This window comes from Neodiprion virginianus, chromosome 5, assembly GCF_021901495.1.
Source record: "Neodiprion virginianus isolate iyNeoVirg1 chromosome 5, iyNeoVirg1.1, whole genome shotgun sequence".
NCBI classification, from domain to species: domain Eukaryota; kingdom Metazoa; phylum Arthropoda; class Insecta; order Hymenoptera; family Diprionidae; genus Neodiprion; species Neodiprion virginianus.
Genome location: NC_060881.1, coordinates 15,252,449 through 15,266,193, shown reverse-complemented (window position 1 = coordinate 15,266,193; position 13,745 = coordinate 15,252,449). Strand labels below are relative to the sequence as shown.

General features: G+C 46.3%; 1 protein-coding gene across 1 annotated transcript; it reads left to right on the top strand.

Annotated features, from left to right (window-relative positions):
- Positions 1-1,260: 1,260 nt before the first annotated feature.
- On the top strand, positions 1,261-6,264 carry LOC124305577 (uncharacterized). Its single transcript, XM_046765155.1, has one exon. It carries the CDS (start codon positions 1,261-1,263, stop codon positions 6,262-6,264), a length of 5,004 nt encoding a protein of 1,667 aa, XP_046621111.1.
- The last annotated feature ends 7,481 nt before the right edge of the window (positions 6,265-13,745 follow it).

The window sequence follows — 13,745 nt, the reverse complement described above, 5'->3', positions numbered from 1 at the left end:
AGGAGCAATTCAGCTTGCAAAATATCCATCTCAGAATCGTGAAACCGAGCACATTGAACTTCACTTTCATATTACTAGAGATCATTTTTATATTTGGAAAAATATCACAGTTTCGTACGTTAAAAGCAAATTGCAGCGCGCTGATATTTTCACCAAGTTTTGCCAAGGGACGACTTTCATAGAATGAGAAGTGCTATTGGTGTAAAAGAGTGTTCCTGAACGGAGGGAATATTGAAATATGTTCAGTAGCACTCATTGTACGTAAATGTGTGTGAGGTGTGTATGTGTGAATGTGAGAGGAGCACTGATTCTCCCCTCTTCGCTTTATCATTCGTGTTGCGCACCGAGCGCCAGTTCTCGAGCATCTCTCCTCCGGCACGCTTGCCAACGTCCATCTATGTAACAACACTATAACCTTTATAGAAAGAATATACTTCTACTGTTCTCTATCATACCTACAATGTATTTATTCCACTGCCCCTGTGTTTCGGCAAGATATCGAATAGTTAAATGTGTGTCTCGCGACACTCAAAATCGTCCTCGCACATGTACGCACACTCGCGTGCAATGTTTACTTGCCGTCTCTGCGTCAAATCTCGCCGCTTGCCCGTGTCGCGACTCAAAACCCATCAGCTGTATCTCATGTATTGTCTACTATCTCGAAATCATGTATGTGTATAATCTATGTGTTCTCTCGCTCTGTAAAATCCTCACTCTCTGTAACGTTCTCTTGCGATACGGTCTGTATCGCCGCATCAGAATCAATAAAATTCTCGGTTACTATTAATCATCATCTCTCTCCATCTCAACATCACTTTCGTTTCATTCACACTCGTTCTCATCATTAATTCGCGGATCCCACGTCGATGATCCATATCTTTTTGCCATCTCTCCAAACATTTTTTGGTCCTTCGAGCCGGATCAGTCGCGAATCGAGTCGAATCTTTGAAATCGTTGCGACTTACGGGAAAACGAATTAGCTAGTGAGTGAAACGGAACTATCGCGTGTGCATCAAGTTGCGAAGGTTCACGTTATCAAAGTGAACAATCTCGTTATCGGTGAAAACCATCAACAAAAATCAGTCGCGTCCGTTAAATTCAAACGTGCGGTGTCCTCTGTAGTGACCGTGACTAAGATCTGAGCGTCAACAACACCGATCTCTCGAAGTGTGAATCGCGTCGCGCTACTATCAGTGTGTTTGTGTCTCGTTCGTGAAAACTCAGTTCGTCGCGTGAGTTTAAATCCTCTAGTACATCAACATGTCGATCGAAGAACATATCGAACGTCAAAACGACTACATTTGGCGCATCTCTCGTGCCGTCGACAACCTGCGCAAGCTCGGCGAGGCAAAAATCACTTACGGGCAGGTGAAGTCGCGGCTTAATGCTTTAAATTCAAGTTGGAATAAGTTCCAAGAGAATCACGAAAAGATCAGCGAGATCAAGTTCGCAGCAAAAGGTGATCAACTCGACGCGATCAAAAAGCTTTCGTACTTCGCGAAAGATTATTACGGGCTGTGTGAAGAGCACTTCTTGAGCGGCGAAGGGGTGATGCTTGACCTTCTCGAATCGCTAAAGCCTGCGTCTGCAGCAACCGCGCAAGCCGCTGCAGCTCCTCAAGACGCACCAGCAGGAGGATCATCAAAACGGTTACCGCGTATCGAACTGCCCACTTTCGCGGGCAGCTACTCAGAATGGAAGCCGTTTCACGACCTCTTCTCGTCGATGGTTCGCGAAAATTCGCAACTTTCGGAAGTGGAAAAGCTGCACTACCTCAAAACCAGTGTGACCGATGAACCGTTACAACTTATCAAAAACATTTCCCTCACCGCAGAAAACTTCCCTCGAGCTTGGGAAACTCTCGTCTCACGATACGAAAACAAGCGGCTTCTGACTGATTCTCATCTCGCGACACTTTTCGCGATTCCTCGTGTCACTAAAAAATCATCATCGGAACTAAAGAGCTTGCACAGCAACACTTGCGAAGCTCTTGGCGCGCTCGAACTTCTCGATGGTCCCGAGAAATTAGGGGATCACATCATCGTGCACATGACGATTCGCAAGCTCGACCCAGCATCTCTCGAAGAGTGGGAGAAAAGTGTTAGCGAGAAACTCGAGCCCCCCTCGTTTGCGGAGCTCAAGGCGTTTCTCATCGGTCGCATCCACACCCTCGAAGCCGTGGAGCAAGCTCATGCTCATAATCAAATCGCGACGTCGAAACCGCACTCATCGCAAGGAAGGTCAAATCTTCAGACGACAAGGTCACATACGGCGCAATCAAAGGAACAGTCGTGTGCTTGTTGCAAAGGCAACCACTACATCGCGTTCTGTTCAACCTTTCGCGACAAATCTCTGGATCAAAGAAGGGAAGTGGTTTCTGCGAAAAAGCTTTGCTTCAATTGTCTCGGTCCACATCAGCAGAAGGACTGTCGATCCAACAAAACGTGTCGCGTGTGCAACGGTCGACATCATTCCTTGCTGCATCGAAACTCTTCCTCAATCTCGACAGCTGCCAACAGCGGCACATCTCAAGGACAGGCCGCAGTAGCGCAACCTGCAGTGCAGAACGCACCGATCTCGAACAGCGCCTCTCAGGTGAGCAACCACTCAGCTCAGCCTACAATGATCAAGCGCTCTCCAGTTCTTCTCGCCACAGTGCAATTGATCGCTTCGAATCCGGAGACTGGAGAAAGAATCATCGCTCGCGCTCTACTCGATCAAGGATCCGAAAGTTCATTCGTCACGGAGTCGCTAGCGCAACAATTGCGACTACGTCGGCATCAAGCAACGATACCGATCATTGGCGTCGGAGCTCATCAATCGGCAGTGACTCGCGGCATCGCGACATTGCAACTCCAATCTCGTGCTCACACCTCGTTCTCATGTCAGGTGGAGGCACTCGTGCTTCCACGACTCACATCGTATCTACCCTCATTTCGACTTCTCGTCGAAGACTGGCCTCATCTACGAGGACTCAACCTCGCGGATCCAAGCTTTGCACATCCCAGTCAAATCGACGTAATTCTCGGAGCTGACATCTACAGCAACATCATTGGTCAAGGAGTTAGAAGAGGAGCACCAGGAACACCAATCGCGCAAGAAACTCAGTTCGGTTGGGTCCTCTCCGGCTGCGTTTCAGAGGAAGCAGCAAGCTCCTCGTATGGCGCAATCCAAGGCTTCCAATGCTCCCTCGATCACGAACTGCTCGATCTCGTGCAGCAGTTTTGGAAGCAGGAAGAAGTGTCGAAACCTTTGGCACTAACTTCCGAAGAAGAGCGTTGTGAGCAACACTTTCGCGAAACGGTTTCTCGAACTGCGTCCGGTCGTTACGTAGTTCGGCTGCCGCTCAAAGACAATTCGGTAGAGCTCGGCAACTCGCGGAATCCCGCGCATCAAATGCTCCTTCGTTTGGAGAAACAGTTCGGTAGCGACGCGAAACTCAAGGAGGCTTACTCGAGCTTCCTTCGTGAATATCGTGAACTCGGGCACATGCGTCGCGCTATCAATACACCTGAAGACAATTCCCGCGTGTTTTATCTTCCCCATCACGGTGTAGTTCGCGACAGCAGTTCAACAACAAAGTTGCGTGTCGTGTTCAACGGGTCTCAAAGAACCAACCTCGGACTCTCTCTCAATGACAATCTTCTCGTCGGTCCAAAAGTGCAAACCGACCTCGCGGACGTTCTCTTACGCTGGCGACAATATCCAGTCGCGTTCTCATCAGACATCGTCAAGATGTACCGACAAATTTTGGTCCACAATGATGACCAAGATTTTCAGCGAATCCTCTGGAGGGAAGAACCAGAGCTACCGATTGAAGAATATCAACTGACTACGGTAACGTATGGTCTTGCAAGCGCTCCATATCTCGCGATCCGTGTTCTTCATCAACTCGTTCAGGACGAAGGTAAGCAGTATCCCTTTGCGAGCCACGTCATTCTCGAGAACACGTACGTCGACGACATTCTCTCAGGAGCAGAGGACGTTGATCAAGGTCGCGAGAAAATAAACGAACTCAATCAATTGCTCAAGGCGGGCGGCTTTGAACTTCGAAAGTGGACTTCAAGCCACCCAGAAACTCTCGTTGACATTTCTCGAAACCATCAAGAGATCGCGATGCATCTGAATCTCGATCAAAGTCCATTCTTTCGGGCTCTCGGTCTTGCGTGGAGACCAGACATCGACGCGTTTGCGTTCTCTCCGCAAATTCATCAAACTCGGGACAATTTCACGAAACGAAAAGTTCTCTCACAAACCGCGCAGCTCTTTGATCCTCTCGGATGGCTCTCGCCGATCACGATCAGAGCCAAAATCTTTATGCAGGAATTGTGGGCACTCGGTTTCGACTGGGACGAGCCGCTCTCAACTTCATTATCCTCGCGATGGATCGAGTTTCTACAAGATCTTCAAGGCATCTCAGCTATCACCATCCCACGATGGATCGGGTCAAGTTCAGCATCTCTCGGGATAGAGATCCACGGTTTCGCGGACGCCTCTCAAAGTGCATTAGGCGCAGTGATCTACGCGCGAACGTATATCAACACTCACGAAGTGCGCGTTTCACTAGTGTGCGCGAAAACTAAAGTAGCGCCGCTAAAGAAAGTGAGAATTCCTCGTCTCGAACTCTGCGCCGCGAATCTTCTCGTCCGGTTGATGTGTCATGTGGAAAAGACTCTTAATTTCGAAAACATCCCGGTTTATCTGTGGACGGATTCCACAGTCGCGCTCGCGTGGATCAAAAGCCACCCATCGCGGTGGAAGGAATTCGTTCGTAATCGCGTAACGGAAATCCAAGAGTTCGCGCGCGCTCGTTGGTATCACATCTCGGGTTTTGAAAACCCCGCTGATCTTGCGTCTCGTGGTACATCTCCGGAGCAACTTCAAAAATCAGAACTTTGGACCTTCGGACCATCCTGGCTCTCGAAGCCTTCTGTCAATTGGCCATCCTTAGCTCCGCGACCGGAAGAAAACATTCATCTCGAGGAAAGAAAAGGGCTGTCGACGCACACCGCAACAGCTAAGCCGCTACAAATCTGGGATCTCGTCGATCGCTACTCAAAACTATCGACTCTCCTCAAAGTCACATCATTCTGTAAACGCGCAGCAAATCGGTTCCTCGCGAAGACGACATCGAATCGCGTAAACACGTCTATCACTGTCGGACCAATCTCTACTCTCGAATTGAGCGACGCTCAACTGTTTTGGACCAAGGTGACCCAGCAGGCGTACTTTGCAGAAGAAATTCGCCAAATCGAGACAAGCTCAAGTCTCACTCGAAGTCATCCACTATCGCGACTCACGCCGTTCATCGATTCGAACGGATTCCTCAGAGTCGGTGGTCGACTGAATCACTCATTGCTTTCGTATGACGAAAAGCACCCGTTCATCTTGCCTCGCGAGTCATCGTTCTCCACATTGATCATCGATCATCATCATCGGTTGACGCTCCACGGAGGTCCGCAACTCACTCTCGCTACAATCCGACAGCGGTACTGGATCCTGGGAGGAAGAGTACCGATCCGCATGTTCATACATCGTTGCGTTCCTTGTGCGCGTCATCGCGCCACCCTCAGCAGCCAACAGATGGGCCAACTCCCTCAGTCTCGAGTCACGCAATCAAGGCCGTTTCTTCACTCTGGCGTTGACTACGCTGGTCCATTCTCGATTCGAGTCTCCCGCGGAAGAGGAGCGAAATCATGCAAGGGATATATCGTTATCTTCATCTGCTTCACGACCTCGGCTGTGCATCTCGAGCTAGTTTCGGACTACACGACGGAGGCATTCATCGCGGCGTACAAACGCTTCACATCTCGACGAGGAATTTGTGCCTCAATCGCAAGCGATTGTGGAACGAATCTCGTCGGCGCAGACTCAGAACTTCGCCGTCTTCTCGCTGCATCGTCCAAGGAGTTCGCAGAAATCGCAAACACCCTCGCATCACACGGAACCCAGTGGCGGTTCAATCCTCCCTCCGCGCCTCATTTCGGTGGAAAATGGGAAGCAGGAGTGAAATCAGTCAAATTTCACCTCAAACGAGTCATCGGAGAAGCTACTCAAACGTTCGAGCAATTCGCGACGTTCCTCACGCAAGTAGAAGCCACGCTTAATTCTCGACCTCTTTGCGCTATCTCGGACGATCCACGGGATCCAAGTGCCTTGACTCCAGGACACTTTCTCGTCGGCTCAGCATTGAACACAATTCCTGAGCCGTCACTCATCGAGGTGCCAGTTCAACGGCTATCGCATTGGCAACACTCGCGTTAAATGCTGGAGCATTTTTGGAAACGGTGGAGTACGGAGTATCTTCAGTCCTTCCAAAACCTCTCGAAATGGCAGACTCATCACGGTAACATCAAAATCGGATCCATCGTTCTCGTAAAAAACGAAAATCTACCTCCATCTGTGTGGCCCCTCGCGAAAGTGATCGAAGTGCATCCGGGAACCGACGGTCTCGTTCGCGTTGTGACCGTTAAAACGAAATCCTCTGTGTTAAAACGTCCAATCGTAAAATTGTGTGTGCTTCCAGTGTCCTCTTAAGACAATTATTGACTCTAAGAATAAATAACGCACGGCGGGCGGCATAATCTAATTTCGCGATCGTTACCGATAGCGAAGCGGGCGGTATGTTTCGGCAAGATATCGAATAGTTAAATGTGTGTCTCGCGACACTCAAAATCGTCCTCGCACACACTCGCGTGCAATGTTTACTTGCCGTCTCTGCGTCAAATCTCGCCGCTTGCCCGTGTCGCGACTCAAAACCCATCAGCTGTATCTCATGTATTGTCTACTATCTCGAAATCATGTATGTGTATAATCTATGTGTTCTCTCGCTCTGTAAAATCCTCACTCTCGGTAACGTTCTCTTGCGATACGGTCTGTATCGCCGCATCAGAATCAATAAAATTCTCGGTTACTATTAATCATCATCTCTCTCCATCTCAACATCACTTTCGTTTCATTCACACTCGTTCTCATCATTAATTCGCGGATCCCACGTCGATGATCCATATCTTTTTGCCATCTCTCCAAACACCCTGCACATACCATAGTATACCTCATATCAATAAGTCCTCCAAGTCCAGAACAATTTCATCACCAAATTTCGTTTCAACCCGATGAACGCCACTGACTCGGTAGTCGAAGTATACTTCGAGGTCCGAAAGCTTTTTCAAGGGCATAAGTGTCTCCAGGCGACCGACTTCCATCAATTTTGAAAAGTCCATGATCATTACTGTCGAGTTGTATGTGCTCAAAATCTCTTGTGAGTTGATTGAGGTCAGATCTGATTTTCAGCAGAAGTTTTACTTGTCCAATATTCTTCATGAGCAGTTCCAGTCGTTTCTTCAATTCACGTTGTTGTTCCAGAGCACTTCTCATTTGCAAGATGAACAGCTTCAGACTGGCGGTGAAGTTTTCATTTTTGACTTATATAACGTTCCCCCACCACATAATTTGAGATTTGGTGGGGGGTGAAGAATGTCACGTGGTTGATATCAAATACGTATGTTTGTGTATGCGCGCGCACCTTTTAGCATTCTTAGAGTGATAGTAACCTAACACCGTAGATCCATGGCTCTGAATGTACCGCGGCTATCGGTCGACCTTGCACTCTGGTCTTGACTGAACCTGTTCAAAATTTATCGTTGAGTTCACATGACAGTTGCAAGCCAAAAAGAACGTCAGGTGGTTGATATCAAACCGGCATCCGAGTAAGTGAAAAACAAGTCTCAGAACCATTAATTTTGGAATGTCGCATGGTTGATAACGTGGGAAAGGAATGTGGGGTGGTTGATGTTACACATCAGCAGTCCTACCGTGGGAAAAGAATTCGAAGTGGTTGATGCTACACATCAATAGTCCTATCGTGGGAAAAGAATGCGGGACGGGTAACCGACATCCAGGTCGGTAAAAAAGTTCACGCCCCTGCTGCGCCCTCTACCGTTGGCAGGCGACCACCACATAGAGACTCTGACCTTTGGTCGGTAAAACAGCACGATTTTGACCTTCTACCGATAAGAATTGTCGGTAAGGCAGTGCGATTTTCACCGTCGACCGACACAACTGTCGGTAAGGTTGCACGTTTTGACCTGAAGTCAGCTCAGCAGAGCACGTTTTATCTGACGAGAGTGGAGGTAGCTTTAAAGGGTTTGCGTCTAAGATGCGTGGAGCGGCTCGGTCGGTAAAGAAGGTGTTTGTACTCAGAACTCTCCTTGCTATACTAGTAGTTTCGGTGGCTGAAATACATGCCGAACACAAAACGAAACCGCATTCCGACGGAATATCACCCTATACTGCCCGGAATATCCAGATTGTAACATCTGCTATGGAGAACTTGTTGACTGGCTACGCCTGAACTATGCCACCTGGCTGACCTGGATGATTCCCAAAAATCATCAATACCTAGTCAACGAAGGGGACGAAACTCTGAAACGAAAAGTAAAGGCCATGTTCGACTTTCAAGAGGACACACCAAACCGTATCCGCACTTTCTGGAAAAGGGAAAACGTCCTGTTTGACGCTCCGACCCTGGCCAATGCAGCCAATAAGACAGCCACCCAGTCGTCCGAGGAGAAAAGGCTGTTAAGAAGATGACGTCGACGACCAGCAAGAAGACTCTCGACGACATCATGATCGAAAGACCAGAGTTAACGGAAGAAGAAGAACAACTCCGTGTCCTTGTCCCAACTAAATACAAAAAATAAATAAGCCTGTACTGTCATTTCTTTCTTATGTCGATATTTTTATAATTGTTACCATTATTCTTACTTACTCTTGTTATTTCTGACTGTTACCTGATCTATCATCATTTGACAATTATGTTGTAACTTTTTGTCTTACGTTCGCTACAGAGGACGTACTCTCGTCGATTATTCAGTTACTCAATAAAATTAGTTCATTGTAAGCCGATATATCATAGGCTGCTTGAATAAGTTTACTAACCATACCGTAATCGTAACATGTCGTCCAATCCTAAAATCCCTTTCCCACTGAATTGCAAGACCATCGAAAGATACTCTACTAAATTTCAGACATTTCTTGTTGGAGCAGCGTTGGGAGAAGACTATAAATTTCACGGAAAAATGATTATATCTCGCTTATGACGTCAAGGTCTGAGAGGGGGGGGGATGTGACAAGAAAATAAAACTCTTCCTCGACGTCAAAACTCGAATTGACTCCTCGAGAACTCAATCAACTCCCGAACCCTGATAATCGACACTAACCCTGTAGGTAGAAAATTAGTATAAACTTAATCGTCATCTGTATTGTCAACCTATAGATTAGACCAGGTATCAGGCTCCACGAGGAAAGACTGACACTGTGTTTGACCGCGAAATAAGCACCTCTGCCTGCACACGTTGTAGCAGACCGGCAGCAAAGCGAAGACGCTAGATCGGCGCAGATTAGCTGCGAATAATAAACACACTTCAGTTGTGAGCAGTCCTCGAGGAGTCTCGGTCGTGTAAACTACGATTTGTCAAATCTAACTATTCTGTGTAATAGAACTTCGACCGTCTGTTGTCGACTAAACTAAGATTGCCATTTAAGAAGGGTAACTTGATCCAGTATATCGACAAGTAGTAAGTAAATAAATTTATACAACTTCGCCTATACGCTTTTCTATTGTCTTGCAATTGCTTCTGGTCCTCTACGTATCCTCCTTGTATTATCTCTTCTATTTCAATAATCGAGGTAGCCGAATTCCTCATTCATTTATTTATTCATTAATCGAAAATTATAAAAGGAAATTTAGGTACTGGTTCCTCAAACCAATTGGCGCCCAACGAATTTATGGAATTAATTAACTAATTAGCCTAGAGCCCTGTCAGCCGACGGACCACGGCCGCGGCAGGTGGTGTGTATTTTTATTTAATATTCGTCAAATTGTCTTTGTGAAAGTACGCCGTCTCAATGGAATCAAATTAATCGAACCGTGTACTATTGATAACACGAGCAAGGCTATAATGAATAAACACACCCCAGTATCTAAAGAGGAAATGGATCGATGTAATAAGAACCGAGAGACAAATCAATATAAAAGAAGACAAGAAATAAAGAAGTCTACGCGAATCCGCAAATCTAAACGAAAACAGCCCGAAGACGAATATAAAAGGAAAACAACGTGCGCGATCCCAAGGAATATCCCTACGTAAAACACGAATCAACCTAATGAGATGAATATGCCATAATTAAAACGATTATTTATGATTCAAAATTCCAACGATAACCTAGTTAAAGCCAGGGTCGAGCTTTTGGAATCCTTACTGGGATTAGAACACTTAAATACCGAGGAAAAAAAGAACGTCTATAACCTAATCCGAACAAACGCAGATATATTTTATCTGCCAGGCGATAATTCAGGATGCACTAACGTAATTAAACATAAAATGACTACAACCGACGAACAGCCAATAAATACGAAATAATATCGCTACTCACCAATCCATAAGGAAGAAATTCAAAAACAAGTAGGAGAACTATTAGATTCAGATATTATTCAACCTTCAGGGTCTTCATACAACTCTCCGTTGTGGATAGTGCCTGAGAAACCGGACTCCAAAGGGAATAAGCGCTGGCGCATGGTGATTGACTATAGATCATTAAACGAAAAAACGCTAGGAGACGCATACCCGCTACCTAATATCACGGATATCTTGGATAAATATTTCTTAGTCTTCGATCTAGCCTCCGGGTTTCACCAAATTCAGATGGACGAAAGGCACAAAGGTAAAACCGCCTTCACAACGCCTTACGGACACTACGAATTCAATAGAATGCCATTCGGTTTGAAAAACGCACCCGTAACCTTCCAGCGTTTAATGAATCAAGTGTTAACGGGACTCCAAGGAATAGAAATACTCGTATATCTCGATGATATTGTATTATATGCAAAATCGCTAGAAGAACATGACGAAACATTTAGAAAATTAGCCGAGAGATTGAGACGTGCAAATTTAAAACTTCAACCTGATAAATGTGAATTCCTAAAGAAAGAGGTAGGCTATCTCGGGCATATTATAGGCAAAGACGGTGTGCGACCAGACCCGAAGAAACTAGAAGCCGTAGAACTAGAGAAAAACCCAGAAAAATATTAAACAATTCTCAGGGCTAGCAGGCTATTACCGCCGTTTCATCAAGGACTTTTCAAAAATCGCCAAACCTATGTCAAACCTATTGAAGAAAGACTTGATCTTCTGATGGTCAACAGAACAATAACAAGCTTTTAAAAAATTGAAAGGATTACTGTGCGAACAACCCATATTACAATATCCAGATTTTACGCGAACATTTGTACTAAACACCGACGCTTTCTACTTCGCCATCGGAGGAATACTAAGTCAAGGAGATATCGAAAAAGATTTACCAATCTCATACGTCTCCAGAGTTCTCAATGGAGCAGAATTGAATTATTCAACGATCGAAAAGGAGCTGCTCGCAATAGTATACAGCGTCCAATATTTTCGACCTTATTTGTACGGGAGGAAATTTACATTGATCACCGAACATAAACCACTGCTCTGGCTACACTCTGTGAAAGTCCCAACTTCACGATTATTGAGGTGGAAAATCAAGCTTGTTGAATATGAATATACAGTCGTCTATAAAGCCGGTAAAACCAACCTCAACGCAGACGCCTTATCTACGAACTCTGGCGCCTCACAAATACTCGCAATAAACATTGTGACGTTGCACCTAGAGTGCAAGTCACAACAAACCCCAAACCCGCGGGGAAGAGCCGAACGGGTGAGTCCCGTCCCATCGGGAAACACCCGAAGGTAACCGAAGCCCACCGACGCTCGGCTGAGCCGAGCGCCAGCGAGCAGTACGACCACGGCCTGCGAAGCAGCAACAAGTAAAAAGGAGAGAAATCCACGAGAAGCAAGGAGGGCGAGCGAGAGAGAGGGAGAAAACGAGAGAGACACCGACACTCACACCGTTACACATACACCATTACCCACACACGCCGACGACACCAGGTTAGCCTGCATTCTACAGCCGATCTGCTCCTCCCCTCGCAATACCAACCCTTTCTACCTCACACTCCCCGTCACACTATACCACCCCCCCCCCCTGCAATACCGACCCTTCCTACCTCACACTCCCCGTCACCCGACACACTCCCCCCCCCCCCCCTCCGCGCGCGTATCTATAAGTTAGGATTAAGTGACGCTAAGGGCTGAGGCGTGATCAGCCCCCGTTAAAGTCTACAACCCTTTTGTACCTTTCGTAGTTTGAGTCGACTCACCCCCCCGATCGCAACACATGTACACCCCCTTCACAAATATACACACCAAGTTTTACCTATTCTATCGGCCCCGACTTTCTCGCCCCGTCTCTAATTGTTCCCCCCTTCCACAGTATTAGTGCGGACTCAAAACCCGTCACAAATTAGCGCCCAACGTAAATTACCCACATTTTTACCCCAAATACGAACAATTAAGAGACAAAACACAGGAATAAACGCTAACAAAGTACACACAGACTCACGAAACAAAGCTACACAGTCACGAAAATTCGAATAAAGACAGTTGAACACACACACTACCAAACACGATACCCACAATGGCAGACCAAGGACACAGAGAACCGCAAGGCCTAGCGCGCGAAGACATGGACATACACACACCCGAACGCAACCGAAACAACTCGACACAGAGCGAGCCGCGCGCGACACGAGATCAACAAACGCCGACCCAACCACAGGAAATAAATAGACGACACACGATAAACTCACCAAACGCAATAAATATAATTGATGCAGCTATCATAGAGAATACCCACAACTTACATAGTACACAAATCCAACATCAAGAAAGCCCAGAACCAACAAATCCCACACAAACATACAATACAATCCCAACACCTACACACACGCAAACTAACACGGTAACAACCAGTCAAACGAACCGACACTTCACGGGAACAGACACATTTTTAGCCACCAACACACGTAACACACGACTTATACAAAACCTGATAGACCTCGGAGCGCTACCAAGCGACAGAAACGAATACGAAGACCCACACATATACAGCACACAGTCAATACACCCCACAAACAACCAAAACACGACACACCTAAACCACACACCAAGCCCGAACAGCACATACTGGAATCAGCCAGCAATGGCAATGAAAACAATACAAACACGGAACATAAAATACTCAGGAAACACAAACGAAGACATAGACGAATTTTTACAAAATCTCCGCGACTACCAAACGGGATATGAAATACACGATACACAATTAATCAACAGCTTCAGCCCGGTACTCGAAGGTGACGCAAAAAACTGGTACAGATTAAATAGAGGCAAATGGCGAACACTGGAAGAATTCGAAAGAGACATTACACACGCATTTCAAGCCATACAACACAGGGACAGACTGGAACAAAAAATCAAAAACTACGTACAAGGACCAACACAAAAAATTACACAATTCCTAATACAATTTAGAACACTACTATCACAACTAAAACCGCCATACCACCCACGAACACAATTAGACTTTGCATACAGAAACATGAAAATAGAATACAAAGCATACATAAAACCATACGACTTCGCGAACTTCGACCAACTGGAAATAGCCGCGAAATAATGGGAAGCAAACATCGAATGGGAAAACACAAGACAAACAATATTAAATAACTACACACACCCACGAGAAACCTACACACACCAAACACACCACACACAATACATCCCATACAAGTACGCACAAACACAACCCCGCCCAGCATT